Below are 22945 nucleotides of genomic sequence, written 5' to 3'. Positions count from 1 at the left end.
CTGTGTCTCTTCTATGAGGACAGAAGTCATATTGGATTTATGGACTAATCTCTTCCAATATGACTTCATCTTAACTAATTGCACATATAAAAAAACCTATTTCCAAATAAAGTCACATTGTGAGGCTCTAGGTGGGCATGAGTTTTTGGAAGACACTGTTCAACCCAGTACCCTAGAGGCATAAAAAAGCCAACTGGCAATATTCCAAGAAGAAGGTTAACAAGGCCTGAACTGTGTTGCAGTGAGAATCAAGAGGAAAGGGTTAAGACCAAGTGATGTTTAAGAAATGATGAACCATAAAATTTTAGGGCTGGAAGAGACCTTAAAGGCATTCAGGACTAGTGATTCTCAAGCTAATCTTCTATACCCTTCAAATGAGGTGCCTCAGGGGTAGCTAGAAAGTAGGGGTCATAAGAAAGCTTTTCCAGGTCTGCTACCACTTGTTTAATCAGAACAATTATAGCTTTATTTCCTTTCCACTGGTTTTACATGCTGATGTTCACATAAAATTTAGTTTGAAGATTGGTTTTGTTAAAAATCTTATCTAAATCTCTCACTTTGTTGATCAGGAAATTGCAGTAAGTTAAAGAACAAGATAGTGATCCAGAAGTAAATTGCACAGTACGGGCTGTTACTGGAATTGAGAACATGGGGAGAAGGCAACTAGCATAGTATGGGAAACCTTCATGTAAGAGAAAAAGTTTAAACCTTGTGAAATACAATGGGGAAACAAAATCCAATGGTCTTTGTTCCTATAAACTACAGTTTTTCTGGACAGAGACTTGAGTGTGGCCCTGTCCCTGGAGTGGGGCCGCAGAACGTGGTGGAAGGAGCCAGGAGATCTGGGTGTAATGCTGCCCTGCCAAGGTCACCGAGCAACAGACTGGACGCAGGGATGAAGGGCTGGAAACAGGTGGTGCCCAGGTTTCACAAGCAAAAGATGAGACAGGGTGATGTGGCAATGGGAAATGGTGGTCTGGACACAGATCTAGTTAATAGAGGACGCTTTTTTGTTTTGGACATACTGGGTTTGAAGTGACAGTAGAAAAATAAAACTTTGCCAGGTAAACCTGAAAGAATTAAGTCACTTCTATTTTGTAGTCCCTAGCACAGCATCTGGTAATGGAATGAACGAACGAACGAACGAACGAATGAATGAATGAATGAATGAATGAATGAATGAAAGCCATAATTACAAATTTTTGACTTCTTTAGACTCCAAATCTTAATATATTTAAAAGTACTTTTAAAAATTAATTAATTTATGCAAAGACTTCTTTTGCCTACAAAGGCATATTACATTTTAATTAAACTTTAAAATTTAAATCTTATGGAATCAACCCAAGTGCCCACCAATAGATAAATGGATAAAAAAAGCTGTGGTAATATATACAATGGAATATTACTTAGTCATAAAAAAATGAAATCTTACCATTTGCAACAGCATGGATGGACCTAGAGGGTATTATGATAAATGAAATAAGTCAGTCAGAGAAAGACAAATACCATATGATTTTACTTATTTGTGAAATCTAAAGAACAAAATAAAGAGACAAAATTGAAATAGACATAGTTGAAGAGGATAGACAGAGGGGAGGGTTTTGAGGGACTGGGTAAAAAAGGTGAAGGGATTGAAAAGTACAGATTGGTAGTTATGAAATAGTCACAGCATAGGGAATATAGTCAATAATATTGTAATAACTATGTATGGTGCCAGGTGGGTACTTGAAATATTGGGGAACACCTTGTGAAGTGTATGACTGTCTGACTACTATGCTGTACACCTGAAACTAATACAAAATGATAGTGAATGTAAATTGTAATTGAAAAATAAAATTAAAAAAAAAGAAAAAAATTTTCCTCACTTCCATTTGCCACATGTGTCATGATAGTCGCCTAGTTCATTAAATAAACGTTAACTATTTTACTTTAAAAAAAAACCCTACCTTTAAATCTTCTTTCCACTGGATAAATACTCAGCAAGTTAAAGTTATATCAGGTGTTAAAAATGCATTTCCTTAAAGACCTCAATTTTGGCTATCAAAGCACTTGCTGTGAGACATTCCTATGTTTTAAAAGTAAAGAAATAGCTTGTACTGACTTTAAAAAACCTCTCTAGAGAACCAGTTTCCTAGTTACTTTTTGAGGGTTGCAACAGTCATGGAGGTGCTGCTCAGAACTTTCTTTAACAAAGAACTTGCCTTGTACCAAATTAGCTGTCAGTCTCTTTGTGTCAGCGCCTTCAGGTCCTCCCCCAGCTTTCTAGCAGAGGCCACTATGCTGGCTCTTCCCAGGCAGCCCTCCACCAATGATGGAGCCAGGGTACCAGGGCCTGGCCATTTCTGCCCAATGTGGGACTTCTCTAGCAGTTACCTTTTCCTCGGGAACTTCAGTTGGGTTGGCCAAGACTTTGTTGGACCTACACTGTGGTCTGAGGCTCTCTGTTCTCAATCCTGCTTCTTTCCTAAGATCACAGTGTGAAGCCTTTCTCTTCCCATTCCCATCATTTCCCTTTGATCTTCCATGAGCTATACCCTCAGATAGACCTCTAGCACTCCTCACTCTCTCAACACCCAACTGATGCACAGGGCTTCTAGTAATATAATGATATAAAATGAAATTATTAGGATTATATTTATTTTGTTGTTTCAATTTTCCTTCTCTAGCTCATTCTCTCTGAAGATTTTTTAGTAGAGAAATTTGTAATTTATTTCTGATGTGAAAAATTCCAGAAGAAATCCTTTATTAGTTTATAAGCTCCTTAAAATCTGAGGTTTTGTTTGTTACTGTCATATCCCAGCACTTACACACAATAGGTGATCAATGAATATTTGTTGAATGATTGAATATACAGGGTGTTCCCCCTAAAAATGTATACATATTTTAATAGCTAATAGCTCAATTTTGAAAATGAAATGTATTTTAATAAACACTGCCTTTATAATTATTCAAAGTGTGTGTATACATTTTTGGGGGACACTGCATATATTTTGAGAACCACTTTTTTCTGTTACTATTAAATAGAAGAGGCAAGAAAAGATAGGCTACAATAGAATTTTAGATAGAGGCTGTATTATTTTGGTAAGGCTGCCATACTAAAGTACCACAGACTAGGGCTTAAACAACAGAAATTTCTTTTCTCACAGTTCTGGAGGCTGGAAGTCTGAGATCATGGTGTCAGTAGTTTTGATTTTTTCTGAGCTCTCTCTTCTTGGCTTGTAAATGTCTGTCTTCTCCCTGTGTTTTCCTTCTTTCTTTCTTTCTTTCTTTCTTTCTTTCTTTCTTTCTTTCTTTCTTTCTTTCTTTCTTTCTTTCTTTCTTTCTTTCTTTTCTTTCTTTCTTTCTTCTTTCTTCTTTCTTTCAAATATATCTTTATTGATTTCAGAGAGAGGAAAGGAGAAGGAGAAAGAGAGCTAGAAACGTCAATGATGAGAGAGTCATTGATCGAGCCCGCAACCCGGGCATGTGCCCTGACCTGGAATTGAACCCCGATCTCCTGGATCCCAGGTCGACGGTCAACCGCTGAGCCACGCCCGGCCGGGCTCTCCCTGTGTTTTCATGTGGTCTTCCCTCTGTGCATGTCTGTGTCCTAATTTTCTCTTCTTATGAGGATACCAGTTTTATTGAATTAGGGACCACCTCTTAAATGACCCCATCTCCAAATACAGTTATATTCTGAGGTACTGAGAGTTAGAGCTTCAACTTATGAATTTTTGGGGGGCTCAAGTTAGCCCATAACACAGGGCCATAAAACTGTGACAATAAGCAACTCTTTGGATTATAGTGTTTTAACTTGTGATGGATGCTAATGGAAATAGAAATAAAACAATATGAAAAGTAAAAAATTATATGGAATAAGGCAAAGAATTAATGATCTTCCTCAAATGTCTAATTTATAGCCAAAGAGTAATATAAGCATATCTAAAAGCAGACAATGAAGTATAAGACCAAAATTCCTTGTTATTCCTGGACCTGTAGTGCTCGACCAAGTAAATCATGCATCATAAAAAAGAAACAAGTTACAATTCATAAGTGACCACATGCTTGAAACTACCAACAGAGATTTCCTTATCATGTGGATTTAAATACTAAAATAAAATCAAACAATATATTTATCATTAAAACATTTTTGAAGAGAATTTATGTTCATAGTAGGACCATTTGTTTCCCAGAAGAATAATACAATTATTAAATTATTACTTGTTAAAATATTAATTTCATTTTAACCACAGGAGAAATGTTAATTTTTTTCTATCTAGTTCCTGTTGTCTGATTCCTGAGCCTATCTCAAGTAATAAAAGTAATGGACTTGTGGTACTCTCTCCACACTGGTCTTTCTCTGTTGGCATTTCCTAACTCAGAAACCCACATTATATGACATGCTATACCACCATTGTTGTGTGCTGCTATATTTTGGGGACTTATTAGAATGAAGGAAGTTCTTCCCCAACATGACATTTCCTTTCTAATACAATACAAAAATGGAGTATTTAGGGTTGACCACTTATACATTGTTCCTACTTCAGCCCTCACACGATTGCCGTCATATATGAATGCCTAACCCTTCCAGAGATTTCCTTTAGAGTTTTATAGTATGTTTACTTTCCTGTGGATTTTGAAAGATTTGACCTGTCTGGGAGAAGTCTTTTCAGGGACCCCAGATCCCTATCACCTCTCCTAGTGCCCTACTGGGCCAGCCTCGGAAGGTCGGTGCCATGACTATGTGTTGATTTGAAACACTTCATTCACCATAAGCTCAGTCAGGCACACAGCCCTGAAATCCATTCTCCTGTACTTGTAGAATTCTCTAGAACACTTCCTTGAGATTATGACCTGCAGTTCTGAAACACTGGACTGTATCAAAGGCTCTACCTGGAATATAATGTTAAGATTTCTGTGAGTAGTAAATTCTACTACTAGATTCTAAATACCTTGAGGGTTATATACAGGATGTCCCCCCAAAATGTATATATACTTTAACAGCTGGTAGTCAATTTTGAAAATGAAATGTATTTTAATAAACACTGCCTTTATAATTATTTAAAGTATCTATATACATTCTTTTGGGACAACCTATATATGTCTGATTTTTAAAAATATTGAACTGTTAAAAGACAAACAGGCATATTAAAAAATTTAAGAGTTTATTTGAGCAAAAATCAATTAGAATCAGGCAGCACCAAAGCGGAAGTGGTTAGGAACACTCCTTGACTGGAGCCAGGGGAAGGGCTTACGTAGAAAGGGTACAGAAGCAGAGAAAGGAAATTATTTGATCGCCTATACCATCAAGCCTAGTTGGCTACTTGTGATTAGTTGTCCTTAGCATTTTGATTTGATAGCCTTGAAGCATTTACAGGCTTAGATTTTGGTTTGCTTATGTTAACTGCCAGGGCATTAGAGCCACCTCTGTCTAATGGCCTCCTGGTTTAATTAATTTAACGCTACAAATGCCTAGCTCAGTTCAGCAATCATTTATTTAGCACCCACTTGGGCTCTGAGCTGATTTTAAAACAAAAAGGGAAGGAAAAGACGCAGTTCCTATCTTGGAGGGTTTATAGCCTAGAAGGAGCTTATATACTTTTTTCTCTCTGCTCTGCATCTTTTAAAATAAGCCAATTATCTTTCCATTTTTCATTATAGTATATTTGGAAAATTCAGAGAAATCAAAAGAAATAAAAGCTTTAAAAAAAGCCTATGACTTAACTACTGCTGAAAACATTTCAATTTATCTTTTCTATGTACATCTACTTTAAAAAATATTTGTAATCAGATAGCATGCACAAGTCTGTAACCCGCTTGTTTCATTTCACACATCATAAACATTTTCCAGTGGCCTTTGTCAGCATCATTTAAGGAGCTAGATGCCATTCCACTCTGTTGATTCACCGTAGTTTCCTTAATCCATTTTGCTGCCTGATATTTAGGCAACTTCCTCTCTTTTGTTATTCTAAATGCAAAACTTCGTGCACAAAACATTTTTAACATTTACGATTGTTTCCTGAGGTTAAATGTCCAGCAGTGGTCTCTCTGTGTGCAAAGGAATGAGTGTCAGAGCTTCCCGGGCATCTGGCAGGGGCTTTGGAGGGTCTGCGCATCTTTCTCCTGCGGCCGTGCTCAGCCGTGCCCGGCTCGCTGCCTCCTCGCACTCAGGACATTGGTACTTGGAAAATGCTTGCTAGTTTGATAAGTGAGAAGCAGAGTGTTGTTGTTTTGATTTGTGATTATTTGGTTGCCAGTGAGGTTGAACATTTCCTCATATTTTTGTTTATCAGTTTTGTTTCCTCTTTTATGTATTGGCACTTGGTGTTCTTTCCCATTTTATTTATTATTTCTCCCACGTCTCTCTTCTTTTCTACTCCATACTGTTAGGATCTGGCTCAACCAGCAACTGTTTTCAGGGCTCCTTTAGCCCCTTTAATTTGTCTCCCTTTACTCTGGACCACGGTGACTGAGTAGTCATTTTTGCACTGTGATACAGAAACAACAGAAAACTCACTTGTTTCTATCTCTCTCTCTCTCTCTCTTTCTCTCCCCCTTCCACTCTCTCTGAAAAGCACTGGCAAAAATATCCTTGGGTGAAGATAAAACAAAAAGACAAACAAACAAACAAAAACAAAACCAAAACAGACAGCACCTGACATTTTCTTCAGCTTCCTCTCGCGTCTTCTCATCAAAGACAGAAGTTGGGCTAGAAGCCTTGGGAAGAAGGCCCTATAAGGCGGTGAAGTTCACTCGGGGGCATTTTTGGTAAGAGACATAACAGTGGCAGCTCCTTGGAGATTAATTCTGACTTTCCCATGAGGCACCTGAAGTCTGAAAGGGAAGGGCCGAATTCTCATTCCTCCCAAAGCTGGGGTGAGGTCCAAAAACCACTTCTGCACCATTGATTTTTCTTGGGCTTTTGTGGCTCAGCTTGTGGCTGTAAAACACCATTCATCGCCTTGGATTATGGCTTTTTCTTTTGTCCTATTTACTGACTGTCTGGGGAGTCGCTGCCAAAAGTTGTGACTGGTGATAATCACTTTGGAGGAACAAAGCTGGTCGTTGCTCACGCCTGAGGAAGATTAGTCCTTGCGCCTCAGCAACTTCTATGAGAGAGCTGTCGCATTTCTAGCTGCAGGGATGCCACCGTCACCCACACTCCGGAAGATGAGAACAACAGGGCACAATGGTAGATAAAAAGGCAACTCTCTTATCCCAGACCATTCTTCCCAAAATAATAGACCCAGTAAAGCAGCGGAATCTTGCCAACCAGTGTGGCCCAGACCAACACGCAGACCCACATTAAGGTCTTGCCTCATTTTGTGAATGGTAAAGTGCTTTTATAAGGGGCAGGTGTCATGTTTCTGCAAATAAGTGAAGGTCACTGGTTCACTGGGGTTCTTGATGCCTTAAGCTTAAAGAGTAAACTCTCCTATACTTAGAGTTTCACTTATTCCCATGTTTATTGAATTTCAGGGGTCAGCAAACTGAAGCCTGCAAGTCAGATTTGACTGGCCACCTGTGTTTCATGGCACGGGAGCAAAGAACGATCTTAACATTTTTATGTAATGGTTGTAAATATGAAAAGAAAAATAATATTTTGTGATACATGAAAATTATATGAGATTCAAATTTCAGTGTCTACAAGTAAAGTTTTATTAGAGCACAGCCGTGCTCATTCATTTATGTATTGTCTCTGGGTGCTTTCCAGCTACAACAGCAGAGTTGAGCAGTTGTGAGAGAAACTGTATGACCCACTGAGCCTAAAACATTCACTACCTGGTTCTTTACAGAAAAAGCTTTGGCCGCCTGTTTTAGACACTGGAAATACAGCTATTCATAAGGTAGACATTGCCCTTGCATTCTTAGAGCTTATATCCATACAGGACATTATTTTAAACACGGTCCCAGTGGAACTCCCCCTTGATCCTGGCTTTAAAAACATTAGGTTCTGACCAACTGGGCTAACCTTATATGATTTTAGCCAACATTGGTACCATCCTATGGAATCTGATTACTTTTTCATCAAACCAAATCTACAAGTTAACTATGTTAGACAGCAAAGGTCTCTGTATTTAAGACATTAAACTAGTTGGGGAATAAAATTTATTTTAAAATGAAAAAAGAATAACGACAATGACACACAAGAGCTGCTTGTAACTTTTCCAAAGACTTTCATCTGTGCCGGTGTACATGCTGCAGACTCTGTTGCTAAGAGTTGAGGATGGAAAAGCTCACTTTGGCCAGATAGAGGCTGAGCAGGCTTGCCAGAGGAAGGAGCCCCAAAGATTGTCTTGATTTCCTCCTTCAATCCCAGGGGCCTAACAAATTGTCTCCTATGGACAAAAGGCCAAGAAACTGCCTTTAGGGCTCTTTCCCATATCCAGTGGTTTGGCAGAATTTCTACTCTTATCCTCATAAGCAGACAGCTTTCCTTGAGCTGGTGAAATAGGAAGACCAGGCTTGGGAGCCTCTTACCCACCCTGTAAGGTGGGGATCTGCTCTCCCCTAAATGGCGAATCAGTGGAAGCAAGACTGAAGGGTATTAAATAACAGGAAAATTTGGGTAGGCTGCTGGAAACTTTAATTTTTTAAATATAAGGAAGTTGGAAAGTCTGAGAGTCCTTTAGCTAACTTCCCAGCATTTTCTAGAACACCAAAGGACTACATCTTCCCCTATACCGTGAACAGTGTCCATACCTGCCTGTCCTAGGGTGTTCAAGAAATGGTTCAAGAAAAGAATGTCTGAAAGAATGAAGGAAGAAAGTCAAGTCATAAGCAAACGTTAATCAGAATGCTTAGAGCACGGTGTGTTCTCAGGAATGGGAATCTATGGGGTTGCGTGCTTGACACTTATCGAGCTCCTAGTATGTGCCAGACACTAAACACATTTTATTTTAATGACTAATATTGAAGATCTTTTTGAAATGTCAGTGTCTGCTTTGTCACTTTAAAAAGTACAGTCAGGCGACTACCCAGTACTGAACCTTGAGGAGCATGGAGAATCTTTCTGACCCCATGGCTATTATTGTGGCTGGTATCATAGGAAAGAATAAAGTTACTGTAGTGCTTGCAAAGGCAAACTCTGGTGTCAGACTCAAATTCAGGCTTTACCACTCATTAAATATGTAACATTGGATAAATTTTGCCTCAGTTTCTCTATCTGTAAAGCAGACAAATAATACCTACTGTATAGAGCTCTTGGAAGATTAAATAAAATGCCTTGGCATGTAGGAAGCCCTCAAGGTAACGGTTTTTGTTATCATATAGGACCCTGCCTAGAAAAGACAGCAAAGTTTTAATTGAATACAGCAGTGGGCAAAAGTAGGTTTACAGTTGTAAGTACATGAAACACAGTTTATTCTTGTATTATTATTTATTGTATTATTAATTATTATTATTACTGTATTATTAACCTACTTTCCCCCCACCCCTGTGTATTAAGAACTTGAGGACATGCCTCAGAACTTGGTGGTTCTGTTTTAATGCCCTTTACAGCATGCATAATGGAAATTGTATACCCCCTTTATTTGTAGTTCAACTTTTTTGACTGTGTCCTGGTCTGAAAATGGAGACAGTGAAATTGACTGATGGGGCTCTTGTGAGGATCGTATGTTTGAATGTGCCTGGGATTTAGTGGGCTCTCAAAAAATATTACTTTTCTTCTAAGTCAAATATGAGGAAGTAATTCCCTTTAATTAAGAGTGTTGATGAGTTGGGTTCTAGTTAATTGAACTGTAATATGTAAATCACTTTAATCGTGGACCTGCTCTGCCAGATAAACACCTAGCACCTGGTCTGGTCTGGTTGAGCACGTTTATTTGTTTGATTTTGAAAGTCTTTCCCCTTATGTAGCTTCTTAACGTTGTGGATCTATTAACTCAGGCTGTAAGCAGTTTGCATTTCCGTTGAAAGGAGGATTTTCAAAAGATTTTAGAGCATTTTAATTGCTGAACTTAACAGGGTTGATTTAAATTAATCCAAGTCAGTTGCAGACAATGGAACAACGGGTCGGTACCTCCTCACTCCTTGTTTATTTTTCAAATAAAAGGAGAAAAATGGGAAGTGTTCCAAATCGAGTCACAGGCTGTGGTGAGCTTTAAATGAGTAAACGTCGTGGGCTTTGGAGAGACAGATTTGGGGTGGGAGCTAGAGAACCCTCAGCAGTCACCCTCAGCCGTTTATCTGCCTTCGTGGATGTCTCCTTTGCGTGGCAGGAGAGAAGGAAACAAACGGAAAGCCATGTTCATTGTGACGAAGTCACGTTGACATAGGGGTGGAAGGGACCTGCGCGCCCAGCCGGCGGGAGTGAGAATGCACTGAATGCGGAGGAGTAAAGGGGGCTCACGGGAGGCTGGAACTCCGTCCAATAATAATTCCATGGAATTATACTGGTTGGGTGTATCTTATTACCTTACCTTGATAATTATCATCACTCCATGGCCTTTACCTTGAAAATGCGATCTCAGCCATGAACACTATTGACGCGTTGGGCTGGATAATTGTGGAGCCCTGTCCTGTATATTGTGTAGGATTTTTTTGCAGCCTCCCTGGCCCCTACTCACTAGATGCCAGTAGCACCTCACCTACCCCCGTCTCTCCCTTCCCCAGTAATAACCTAGAATGTTTCCAGATGTTACCAAGTGGTCCCCGGGGAGCAAAGCTATCCCCCAGTTGAGAAGCACTGCTTTGAAAGGATTTCGTTTCAACTACTTTATAGGCCCTTCAGGCTTCGCCATCCTTCTTCGGTTGTGCTCATGGGAAGCTCATTCCTCTGGCTAACTTATGGATCTCTCCAGGATGACTGGCAGCCAAATGGAAGCCTCCTTAAAGCGGGCTAGACAAATCCCTGCGATGGCAGGCTGCAATGCCACATTCCCAAATGTTGGGGATGCTTAGATTATTTTTTAAGGTAATGTGAATTTTGTCTCCAGTGGTCCCTGCCCCTCCTGAGTAATACATGGGAAAAATGACAACTCAGTTCTGTCTGTGGAGCCTTATTTACTATCTGACAATAAGCTAAGAGAAACTCACCCTTAGTTGAATTATTAAAAGAAAGCCTGTAGGTTGTCCTCTTAAAAGGAACACCCAAGAATTATTATTTTAATATAGGCATAACCACAAAAGGAGGCTGAATCTCGCAGCAGGGGGATGTGAATTGCCAACTGGAATTTTAGGAAAACAAAGGCTTTGCAAGATAAAAACATTTACTTTCCTCTCCAGTTACAGGGTTAATGTTTTAACTCAAATGCCACATTTATGCCACTGTTGGCAGCATGCATACAATTTAAATATTTTAGCTTCCATTATACAACTGGATGTACACTACTGACCTTCAAGGGTCCCATTCATAAGGGAAGAGGAATGGGAACAATCAGCTACTTCATGCAAGGGCTGGCCAGCAGACTGGGTTTCCCAGCCCTGCAGGACAAACCACGACACAGGGACCGCTTTGGAGCTGCTTGGAACATGGCAGGGTCGGGGCAGAGAATGATTGGCGGGAGGGAGGTGTTTTCAGGGCAGAGAGAGAACCAAGGCTTTTTCTCCTTTTGAAAAAGATAGCCCACCTTTGTTCCAAGGGAGAGTGAAATATCCATTAAGACTGGTGACACTGGGAATTTTGTTTCGGCTTGGTTCCTTTTGTTGTAACTCCAGGGCAAAGCAGAGGAATCCGGGTTGAGGAGGTTTCAAGCCAAGATGTGAAAGAAAAAATTCCTTCCAAGGATTTCTCCTATTGTTTCCTCAAGAATAAATATTTATAGAGAAAGTTCAAGTGAAGGCTTTTATAATGGTCATGGCTTTAAGCCTAAGCCTTTGAAAGAGTGCATGAAAAACTACGCTTAAATGAAGGGTGATCCCATTAGGCTTCCCAGGGAAAACCAAGAAACCTCAAGATAATTTCCTATCTAAAATCTAATTACGTTCTCAAGTGGACTAGGAATACCACTCTGAACTATCCCAGATCCATAGACTGCAGCAAAAATGTACAGCCAAATTGGATTCTACTTTAAGTAATTAAGTTATTTCCCTTCACAGGATCTATAATGTGCCTTCGACAAATGTGATTTGCCTCTGAAAGATAAGACATTGCAATTTTTCCTCCAAAATGGATTTTCTGTGCCAGAAACAATTACAAAAAGTAGACCAAATATTGCCTTAATTATATCCTGGTTACTATCTGTGAGTGCATGCTTGAGGTGCCCTGTTTGTATTCCAAGTAAGATAGGTATACTCACTATAGGCTACTATAGTTTAGAAATTCTCTTTAAGTGGGGACTGGGGCTGGAATTTGCTCAACAGCTTGGGCCTTGCACAATGATAGTGTAAATAGCTATGGGTGATGTTACATAAGACTCCAAAATCTTGTGCAAAACATGAGCAATGGGGAGCTTGCTTCAACTTTTTTTCTGAGCTCTGAAAGCATGTTTAACTTTTATCTGCTTGGTTGAACCCTTGAGGTGCTAGGTGTTACAATAGATTGTGTTGTTTGCATAGAAGATATTGTAAGAGCGGTATTTTTTGCTTGGTTAATTTTAAGAAGAAAACATTCACTTTTGGCTTCATTTTCAATAACAGTTCAGTTGACTTATGACCAGGTGTTCTGGGCAACAAGAGTGGGTGATGGTTAAGAGCAAGGGCTGGGATGATACATGAAATTAGCTCTTGGTATGTCCCCTTGAAAAGTGCAAGTTATGGACAGTCTCTGAACCTCAGGTTTCCTTGTCTGAAAAGGGAGTGATGCTATTTACATTGAGAGGATTGGGTGAGGAGAGTATACAGTAAGTATACCATGCCTCGCCTGGCACAGACCTGGACTCCACAAGGAACAGTAGTAGTAAAATCTAACATGGTGTTTGCATACAAACCTTTTCTTCTTTCCACTTATATATCCTCCAGAAAGATTATCTTTCGTAGGAATAGGTACTGGCTGGACATTGCTAAAATTCTATGCATTAAAAGGGGTTAAAGCTTCTGATTTTGATGCTCTCTTACCTGGTTTGAAATTGGCTGTGCTACTTACCAAATGCCTTTGGCTAAGTCACTTCGGCTCTCTGTGCTTTGGTTTCCTGCTCTATAAATGCAAGTAATAATATAATAGAACCAGAGGCTATGGTAAGAGTTGTGACCAGGATTATAACTAATATACCTAGGAGAGGACCTGGCATCTCATAAAGGTATCTCTTATTGTTATTTTTGACTTCTGCCAGTTAAAGGAATGTCAACAAAAATCAGAACATGACACTAAGTAAGTTTTTCATGTACTTTTATTAACAACTTAATACAAGACTGTACATTGTATGTGCTGAAATCAACCCACTCCTGAAAAATGAAAAACCAGCATTTCTACTTCAGGTTTTGGTTCTAAGTGCCATCTTCTACAGCAAAAATCACATAGTGTAACCAAACAATTTCAGAACAGGGAAAGAAAATGTTCCACTGGAATGGAGAGATTATTTATACACAAACAGCTGAGGATCATTTCTAGCTTAAGTGACTCACTGCACATCCTGGAATGTTCAGTTCCTTTTTCTACCGTCCTACAATCAGACATATAGCAACTAAGATCTTGGCCACAGGTCCTGCCTAGACACTCATCAACATGAAACAAAAAAATATTTATATAAATAAGTCAATTAAACCTCACAAAAACTAAACACAGGAAAAAAAAATCCAACAGTCAATAAAAACTGTACAGTACTGGTCAGTCTTTTATATCTGAAAAAAATGTGTAACTTAAAAAAAAGTCCTTTCATGTACAAGTCTTTTATATCAGTGTTAGCTGGAGTGAAAACTTGAAGACTCGGACTCAGTTGAAACAGAAGAATGTCCACCCCGCTTTCCCTTGGAGAGGATCTTGAGGCTGGACCCTCTGCTCACAGAGGTGAGTGCATGCTGGGCAGAGGTTTTAAATTTGGCTCCGAGGAAGGCATAGAGGATGGGATTCAGGCAACAGTGGAAAAAGGCTAGGGCCTCGGTGATGGAAATCCACTTGTGCACGGTGTTCTCAAACTCACACCCTTGCTTGATGATCTCTAAGAGGATGAAGGAGTCGATGCTGAGCCCAATGTAGTAGGGTAGCCAGCAGGCAAAGAATGTCAAGATGAGGATAACTGTGGTCTTGAGGGCCTTGCGCTTCTGGTAGCCCTTGGAGTGGGACAGCTTGGAGATGATAATGCAGTAGCAGGACAGGATGACGATCCCCGGCAGGATGAGGCCAACCATGATATGCTGGAACTGGAACACCACCAGCCACAAGTCATTGGGGTAGAAGCGGTCACAAAAATACCTGTCTTCCCCAACCCTAACGTTGGCAAAGATGAAGTCGGGAATGGCTAACAGGAGAGCAGGTAACCAGACGCCGGCATACACCACCTTTTCAGCCAACAGCTTCCTTGGCTTCTGACTGTTGGTGGCGTGGACGATGGCCAGGTACCGGTCCAGACTGATGAAGGCCAGGATGAGGACGCTGCTGTAGAGGTTGACTGTGTAGATGACATGGAAAGCCTTGCACAGGAACTTCCCAAAGTACCAGCTTGCCACGGCGTCAACTGCCCAGAAGGGCAGTGTGAGGACAAAGAGGAGGTCTGCCACGGACAGGTGCAGTCTGTACTTGTCTGTCATGCTTCTCAGTTTCTTCTGGTAGCCCATGACGAGGATGACCAATCCATTGCCCACTATGCCAGTCAAGAAGATGATGGAGTAGATCGTGGGCAGAAAGATGCGATTGAAATGGGTGTTTTCTTCTCGGTAGCAGGGTTCCTTTATGGAGTCATAGTCTCCTGAGCCCATGTCGTCCTCTGTGTAGTTATCTAACGGGTATATCTGCAAAAGAGGAAAGGGAATAGACATTCACTTTCAAGTTCAGCAGGCATTCCCCAAGTTCAAAAAAATATTTCTGGTATTTTAAGAAAGCAATTGTAAGACCCAACTCAGCCCAGTATTCTTCAGGACATTCTGCTCCTACTAAAGTACCGGGCAATCTGAAGCACAAGAGAATTATTCTAGAGCCCTACAGCCCTCCTCCCAACCTTCCCAGTCATTTCTTTATAGTCCTCCTTAGAAGAGCCAATTACAAAATTCTTGGTCTAGAACAAAAGGGCGCGGAGATTCAGATTCAGAAGGTTTCAAAGCCGCAGCTTTGCGAACTCTCTTGCTCCGCCCACTGAAGGTTAGAAAAAACCTTGGGAGGGAAAAACCAAAACAAAACAGACCGCTCCGGCAGGGTGGGTTCTGAGGAGCTAAGGTTAACTTTCTGCGGGAAGATTCCCCAGGACAGGGAAGGGGGGAGGAAAGAGCGTGGTGGGTGCTGGTAGGAGACCCCAAAGGTTCTTTGATTCGAAAGCACAAAACTTTGTTTTCCCCACGTTTGTCGCGTGTCTAAACACAAACCGTTGTGTCCTTCAAGCGACATGTACTAGGGAAGGAGAATGCAACCTTAAAGCAAAGGGTGGGGTGTCAGAAATGAGTACGCCCCGTCTCGTCTCCCCAGCTGAAGCTCTTAGGGGCACGCCCTTTTAGCCATACCCTCACTAATCACGTGGCGTGTTTGGGGGGCTCCGGAGCGCAGCATTTTCCTGGGAGGGGAAGGTCACGGGGACTGCACCCGAGGTTCTAGCCCCGAGTTTCATTTCCTCACTCTCCCGGGTCACTTTCCACCCCACCACTGCCTGATCCAGTTAATGGGGTCGGAGGTCCGCAGCTGGACCCCTTGAGGCGGAGCGCGCGCCGGGGGCCGGGTGGCCCAGCTCCGACTGCCCGCGGCTGCCCACCACCCCTCGCTCGCCGCCTGCGGGCAGCGGCTCCGGGGGTTCCACCCGCCGCGCGCCAGGCTGGGTCCGCCCGGGCGGGGGGGGGGGGGGTTGGTGTGTTGGGCGGCTCCGCCGCAGGCGCCTTTGAATTGCGCGCCGCTGGGGGAAACGAAAAGCCTCCCTTAGTAAGGGGTTTTTCAAAAGCCTCCAGGAAACCACCGACGGTTAAACGGCGCAACTGGGCTCAGTGAGAGCCAAACGGTCTTCCCACTTGCACCTGCCCGTCTGCCCCAAGGCTGCCCGCAGCCCAGGTGCCTTTCCAGACCCTCGCTCCACCCTCCGGTCGCGGTCGCGGTCGCGCACACCTCCGGATGGGGTGCTGTTGCGCAGAGACTGTTGATACGTATATACTCCTTCGACCTCTGCACTATCCCACACTCCCGAAACCCAGGGCCCGCTCGCGGGGCTTCGGACGCTCTCGAGGTCTCTCCCTCAATCCCAAGGCGCGCGGACTGCTCCCGGCCCCCTTCGGCTGCGGCCAACACTCAGACCCCCGAGGCGAGCGGCACGGGGGCCCGCCCGCCTTTCTCTCCCTGCACTCACTCTGCCTGGGTCCTGGCACAGCTCCGCGGGCCGCGCAGTTTAGTGTACACGACCCAACGTTAAAAGTGGTTCTCAGGCGCCTTTGCCCGAAGTTAACCGGAGGCGCGGTCTCCCTCTGGGAACTCAGCTCCGCGGCGCTGCCCTCCACCTCTAAATTCAGATCTCAGGTAATTCGCACCAAAGAAACCCCGCTCCCCCGAGGAAGAGACCCGCCGAGTCTGGGACAGTGCTGCGCACGCCTTCTCTGCACTTGTGCGCTGAATGTCATGTTTGCAAACAGCGTGCAAGCCCAGCGCGCGCCGCAGGGCTCAAGGGGAGACACATGCAGCCACCAAAACAGTCGTTCCAACCTTTTCGCCTGCGCTAACACAGGAAAACATTGCAGTCCTATCCCTTATCCCCAGGGAGCCACGCGCACAAAACTCCTTTCCATGCCCCTTCCCCAGGACACCCGCACCTCCAAAGTCCTGGATGCTTCTGCCCGCTCCGAGGGCGGTTGCGCTCTAAGTTCATACGTTCGTACATTTAAGAAAAAGCAGGCTGAAATTGGACTTACGTGGAACCCGTCCATGGTAACCACTTGCTCTACAGGACAACCCAAGTTCTTGAGACCACCTTGCGATCTGCCGCCGCAGCCAACAGACTGAAGTTGCTGGTCGAGGCTGGACTTTATAAACACAAGCTTGGCGGGAGGCGCATGCGCTTCGTTAGTGGGCGGGCGGGCGGGGCCGGAGACTAGGCGGGAGGGGTAGGGGTGGGGGAAGAGGGGTAGCTAAGCCCGGGTGGGGGCAAGGGAGGGGTACAAATTCGGGAGGCCTCGTGGGGGTAAGCGTTGGAAGCCCCTGATCTGCTGCTGTTTGCGCACTGTCACCTCGTGAGTCTCCAGTTCGGGAGGGCATCCCGGGGGCATTCTCCACCTTGGGAAGGCAGGATGCGCCCGGAGAGAGATGGGAAGCGCGGGCCCCCGTCAAGTCTGTCCCGTGGATGAAATTCCAGACCCGGAATGTTACAAATGGAGACGCTGAGACCCAGAGAAGTGACTTGCCACAGTCACCCAACCAGCAGACGGCAATGCTGGTAGTGGGTCCAGCATCTGACTCCATTCCCAACTCTTACAGCAGATGCAGCCCATTCGGAAAATAACATGAGCACAGGCCCCTTTTTCAGAGTACAACTGTGTATAACTACACATCCACGCTCACAGCAACAGCACCAGGGTCAGGTGTGGACAGTCAGGAAACACTGTCAGTAGGAAGGATGATTTGGCATAATTTTGGAGGGAGACTGATACGTATATACTTTTGAAAGAGAAATAGTACTTTTTGCAACAGATCACAAGGCCCCCGTGCGGAGGAAACAGGAAGCGGGCTCTGAGCTGGACCGGGATTCCTGGCCAGGCTGCAACCCAGGTCCTCAGACTCGGCGTCCAGCTTCTCCCACGACTCCGTGCGGAGGACAAGCGTGGAAATCGGGTGGAGGAGCTGGGCAGGGTGGAGTGGGGGTTGGGGATGGGCGTTCGGAGCAGTCCGAGACGGGCTGGGGTTTACAGTGGGACCTAGACAGAGCTTCCCAGCCGCGCCACGCTCGCGCGCGCGCCGAGCCCGGGTGGGGCGGGGCCGAGAGAGTGCGACCGCCGGAGCTGTGACCTCAGGAGTGACGGCGGGGACCGCGGGATAAGCGGTACCCAGCGAGCGGCGATTGCGCTGCGATTCGGACCCTAGACCCCTCACCACGGGACGGTCCTGAGAAGAGGACTGGCCCAGGTTGGACCCTAAACGCGCGCCCCCCCCCCCCCCCCCGTTTTCTTCCAGATGAAACTTTCCGTGCGGAGGCGTTCCAGAGGTGGTCCGGGACCGGGAACCTTTTCTCTACAGACCATAATCTTCCTCTTTGTCTGGGCCCCCTCTTTAAAAGTGTTTGTTGTGGCTGAAGGCCCTCCTTTACTGAAAGCTGATAACTGGGCTCAGGAGGTGGGATTCTCAGAAACTGCCAATTTAGGACACAATAATGACCTAAAGATCAATCATAGTATTACATTATGTAGAATTTTTTAAAACCTTAAAAAGCACTTTTATTTGTATTAAATCACTAATAAAACGTTAGGATTTTAACATTTTCATAAACTAGGTAGGACAGGCGTCATATCTGTTGAAGGGCCAGAATTTCAGGCAGGTTCCGTGACTTGCTTTTCATGAAGCTTGTGGTGGCAGAATCCAAGTTTTGACCCAGCATGTTGACTGCCTCGTACCCCAACCGCTTCTCTTCGCTGTGGCTGAAACCTCGAAGACTGAGTCTTCCAAGCGCACCCGAGAGGGGGGAGCGGATGAATCCAGAGTAAAACGAGCTGCACAATAAACATTTGATTGTAGACAAAATAAAGCTCCTTCCTTTATCAGAAGATTCCTTTAGATCTTTTAATTTAATTTTATTTTTTCATTTAAAAGTTTTTTAAAAATTGATTTTTTTCAGAGACAGAAACAACGATGTGAGAGCAAAACATCCATTGGCTGCCTCCCGCAGGCTGCTGTGCGCCCCTGTGCGCTCCTGTGTGCACCCTGACCCCCAATCCAACCGGCAACATTTTCGGGCTGGGGAGGGCACCCAACCAACTGAGTCACACCGGCCAGGGACCTTTAGCTTCCTTTAAAAGGAAGCAGATAATTAAAAGAACAATGAGATGCTATTTGGTGACTATCAAATTAGGTAAAAAAACTTGAAAGAGATTTGATAAGACCAGCTGTCCCTCCCCCCCCCCCCCCCCCCCCCCCCCCCCGTGGCTAGTGGGAATGTGGGTTTGACATTCTCCCTGGAAAGTACTTTGTATTCAGCAGAAAACTTAGAACAGTATTTCCACCTATAGAAATTTATCCTGAGGAAATTGAATTTATGCCACAAAAGTATTCATGGAAGCATTATTTATAATAGTGAAATGTCCAAACAGCCCTAAATGTCCCATCAGTGGACTAGCTGAGAAGATTTTGGTACACCTATGTGGAATTCCATGTCACCACTGCAAATGATATTTGTGAAGAATTTTTAATGACATGGGGAAGTGCTTATGAAACAGGTGCAAAAAGCAGAATCCAGATTCTTTCTGTGTATATAGTGTGATCTATTATGTTAAAATGTGTGCGAGGAAAAGATTGGAAAGAACACCAAAATGTTTATAGAAGCTTCCATTTGGTTCAGAATTATATTTGGTGTTTACTTTCTTCCTTGCATTTTTCTGTGCTTTCTAAATTTTCTATAGTAGACATGAAACATTTTCATGTTCAGAAAATGTCAATAAATAAGTTAAAATGAAAATAGAATGCCTCCCTTTGCATAACTTTCTACTTTCTAAAGTATTCACTAGATAATGATGACATTTTCCATAGTAGTTCTCTTTTCCTCTTTATAAGGAATAGTCTTCCTTTATTTTCCTCTGGGCCAATCCTACCTAACCTTCTTTCTCAAATACTCTGTGATATTCTTAAAAACAAAACAAAGCAAAACTCAAGCATTTATTGAGTGTAATGTGTAGCCGATGTCACCCTTAACAACTCTGCAAAACCTGTACCACCTCTACCACCTCTACTCCATGGGTAAGGAAACTGAGGTCCAGAGAGGGTGAGGAACGTGGCTGGTCACACAGTGAGGATCTGTCTTCTTTGTCTAACCGCTGTGATTCACCCTCTGAAAGCCCCTCTTCTGAAAGGTCATTTGGCATTTTCTTACATGCTGCTGTGAGTGGCACCTCTGGTGATGTTATTAATTTTTTAAAAAATGAGTGTAGCCCGGTTCCATTCCTGGTCTGGGCTCAAGCCCATGTTGTGGGCTAGATCCCCAGTAGGGGGCGTGCAGGAGGCAGCCAGTCGATGTCTATCTCTCACATAGATGTTTCTCTCTCTCTCCCTCCCTCTCACTTCCTCTCTCTAAAAATCAATAAAAACATATAAAAAATAAGTGTATGTCTTTCCTCCCCTTCCTCAAATATAGATTCCTTAAAGTGGATGCTCAGATATCCAATATGCAGCTAGCCCACTGATGAACAAATAATAGGCTCTCTAATCCTCTACTGAACCTTTGTTTAAGGAATTAATGACTTTCCTGTGTGGCTTTGGCAACAGAGGTAGGTTTAGGGGCTGTCAAGGCTTTGGCAGGGTCCCCAGGTTCTCATGCTGGCATTAGCCCAGGGAATAACTAGCCTTGGCCATAGTGTGGAGGGGATGCTTCCAAATTCAGTGACACAGTGGCAAGCAATCTGCCACCTCCTGTTGCTCACTGTGCAGCTGGTTGATTTGTGTGTGAACATGTGTGCATGTGTGTATGTGTTTGTGTATGAGAGAAAGCTGTACTCTGTCCCTAAATAAGCTTGAAGCCAGTTGAGAAAAAGGGACAGACTTCCTCCCAATGGTAGATGGCAGGAGGCAGTGTCATTAAAGGCCTTCTGAATGTACCAAGTCTCTCTTCCCACTCCTCTGTCTCTTAAAAGAAAAATATCTAGTTTTGTTTCTGAAATGGGGGAAAAAACCTTCCTTAATGGCAATAGGGGACACTCAAAGGCACAAACTTAATGTATTACCAAGTGATAAAAATAAGAAGCTATTTCCCAAGGGTCATGTAATTTTAGCAAAGGGTCACAAATTTCAAAGAGACAATGCTATTGAATGTCAACTAATCCCAAGCTGGTGTTAGGTGGGAGAAATGGTGCCCCACCTGTGGTACCCAGCCCACTCCTCCTTCCTCAACTCCTATCTCCAACACCAACAAATGAAAATGACTGGAAAATAAGCCTAAGCCTTCCATTTTGCAGCTATATATCTATTTTGGAAAATCATTACTGTTTTTCTGTGTACCCAAATCATCATCTCTTGAATTTATCCTAAATTAGCCATATCTTGAACTTAAATGAGATTATTAGTGATCAGTGTAGCAGTCAACAAAATTTCCTATAGAGAGAAAAGCTAGACTGGTAAACACATATAGCCAATTTAGAGTCACCTGGTATGTCGTTTTAACAAAGCAGCCACTTAATTAACAATGCATTTATCATTACTTGATTAATTCCACTGCCAAGAGGATGCACAACTCCCAAAATTTGCTGTGCTCATGTGGTAGGTGTGGTGTCGCTTTGCAGATCTGATGAACAACAACAAACAGACTCAGTGTTGTTGCTTTAGAAATTATGGTGTCAAGCTGGGAAAGAGGGCATGACTTTAGGAAATAATTGAGTGAGCAAACTGTGTTCTCCATGGAAAAGGCTTGTCATTGTTTTCCTTAAACTAGTAATTTATTGGCAGTGACCTCAAGCAGCTATATAACAGGAGGAAGTGCCTAGAGCTCTGTGGATAGTCTGCTTTGTAAAGAGAACTATGCATCCCATGGCAGAGTCAGATTGCTCCCAGAAATGCTGTGGTCTGATCACCCATGGGCTTTGAGATTTTGTTGACACCATTCTACCAAGAGTTTTATATTAGCAGAAGGGCAGAGTGGCAATTATTTATGTGTGTGTGTGTGTGTGTGTGTGTGTGTGTGTGTAGGTAGGTAGGGTGATCCATGCAGTAGTGTTCTATCATGAGCAATTTTTTAAATCCAAAGCCATGATTTTGCCCTTTGAGCTACTTGTAGGTCTAAGCTACAAATGACAGGCTTTAAAAACTTGAAGATATTGTAAAATGAACGAGGCAATAGGGATTGGTGGAGACTGTGGAGAAATGGAGGATGCATACCCTGTCTAAAGGAGTGGTCACTACCTTTGGTAGTTCTTTGTGAGAATTTGGGCCTGATTTTACAATTTAAAAAAATAATTAAAAAAAATCCTCACCAGAGGATATTTTTCCCATTGCTTTTCAGAGAGAGTGGAAGGGGAGGGGAAAGACAGAGAGAAACATTGATGTGAAGGAGACATATCAATTGGTTGCCTCCCACACAAGCTCACACTGGGGTGGGAAGTCGAGCCTGGAATTGAGGTGCATGCCAATGACTGGGAATCGAACTCGAGATCCTTCAGTCCTTGGGCTGACACTCTAACCACTGAGCAAAACTGGCTAGGGCTGATCTTCCAGTTTTTTAAAGAGAAGCTGAAAGTCCTCATAATTTCATGAGAAATATCTCAAATATAAAGTTGATTCAAAACAAGCAAGCAAGGAAACAAACAAAATTCTACAAGCTTCCAGTTTACACTGGCCTAAGGTGTTGGCACTAAGAACTGAAAGAAAGATTGGGGGGTTGGGCGACTTGGAAGGATGGAACAGATATACACAAAGGCAGCAATGGAAATAGCCAGAACTGGCCTCAGAATACTTTCGGGGTGGCTTCAGCACCGTAATTTATCCATGACTCCAAGAATGAAATTAATCAGCTTGGATTTCCTGAGTTGATCCCCCCTTGTGGCTCCCAGTTGTACTCAGGTTAATACAGTATTCGGAACCCTCAAGACAACTCAACCTCCCCGTGGCTCTGTTATCTCCCCTCAACTCAGGACCTCTTGGCTACTTCCATGCATGAGTGCGGGGCTGTTATTTCTTTCAGCTATTGTAGGACAACATCCTTCAGGAAGAGGAACATTCCTCCCTCTTCTCTTTAAACAGGAAGACCTGCAGCAGGAAGGAGGACCTCCAGCTGAGCGG

The 22945-nt window shown here is 43.3% G+C and overlaps 1 protein-coding gene and 1 long non-coding RNA gene across 2 annotated transcripts in view; one reads left to right on the top strand and one right to left on the bottom strand.

The window, feature by feature from the left end:
- The window catches only part of LOC308559711, a 172650-nt gene that overhangs the window by 103063 nt on the left and 46642 nt on the right, over nt 1–22945 (top strand). The window lies entirely within an intron of this gene.
- CXCR4 (C-X-C motif chemokine receptor 4) lies at nt 13230–16982 on the bottom strand. The gene is made up of 2 exons (XM_081142704.1): nt 16891–16982; nt 13230–14805 (listed from the first exon to the last, which is right to left on the bottom strand). The coding sequence occupies exons 1-2, from the start codon at nt 16903–16905 to the stop codon at nt 13759–13761; spliced, it is 1062 nt and encodes a 353-aa protein (XP_080998830.1). The 5' UTR covers nt 16906–16982; the 3' UTR covers nt 13230–13758.

The sequence above is a fragment of the Miniopterus schreibersii genome (genome assembly GCF_964146895.1).
Source record: "Miniopterus schreibersii genome assembly, chromosome: 7".
Classification (NCBI taxonomy): domain Eukaryota; kingdom Metazoa; phylum Chordata; class Mammalia; order Chiroptera; family Miniopteridae; genus Miniopterus; species Miniopterus schreibersii.
The sequence above is the reverse complement of the archived record's forward strand: the minus strand, read 5'-3'. Positions and strand labels throughout refer to the sequence as shown.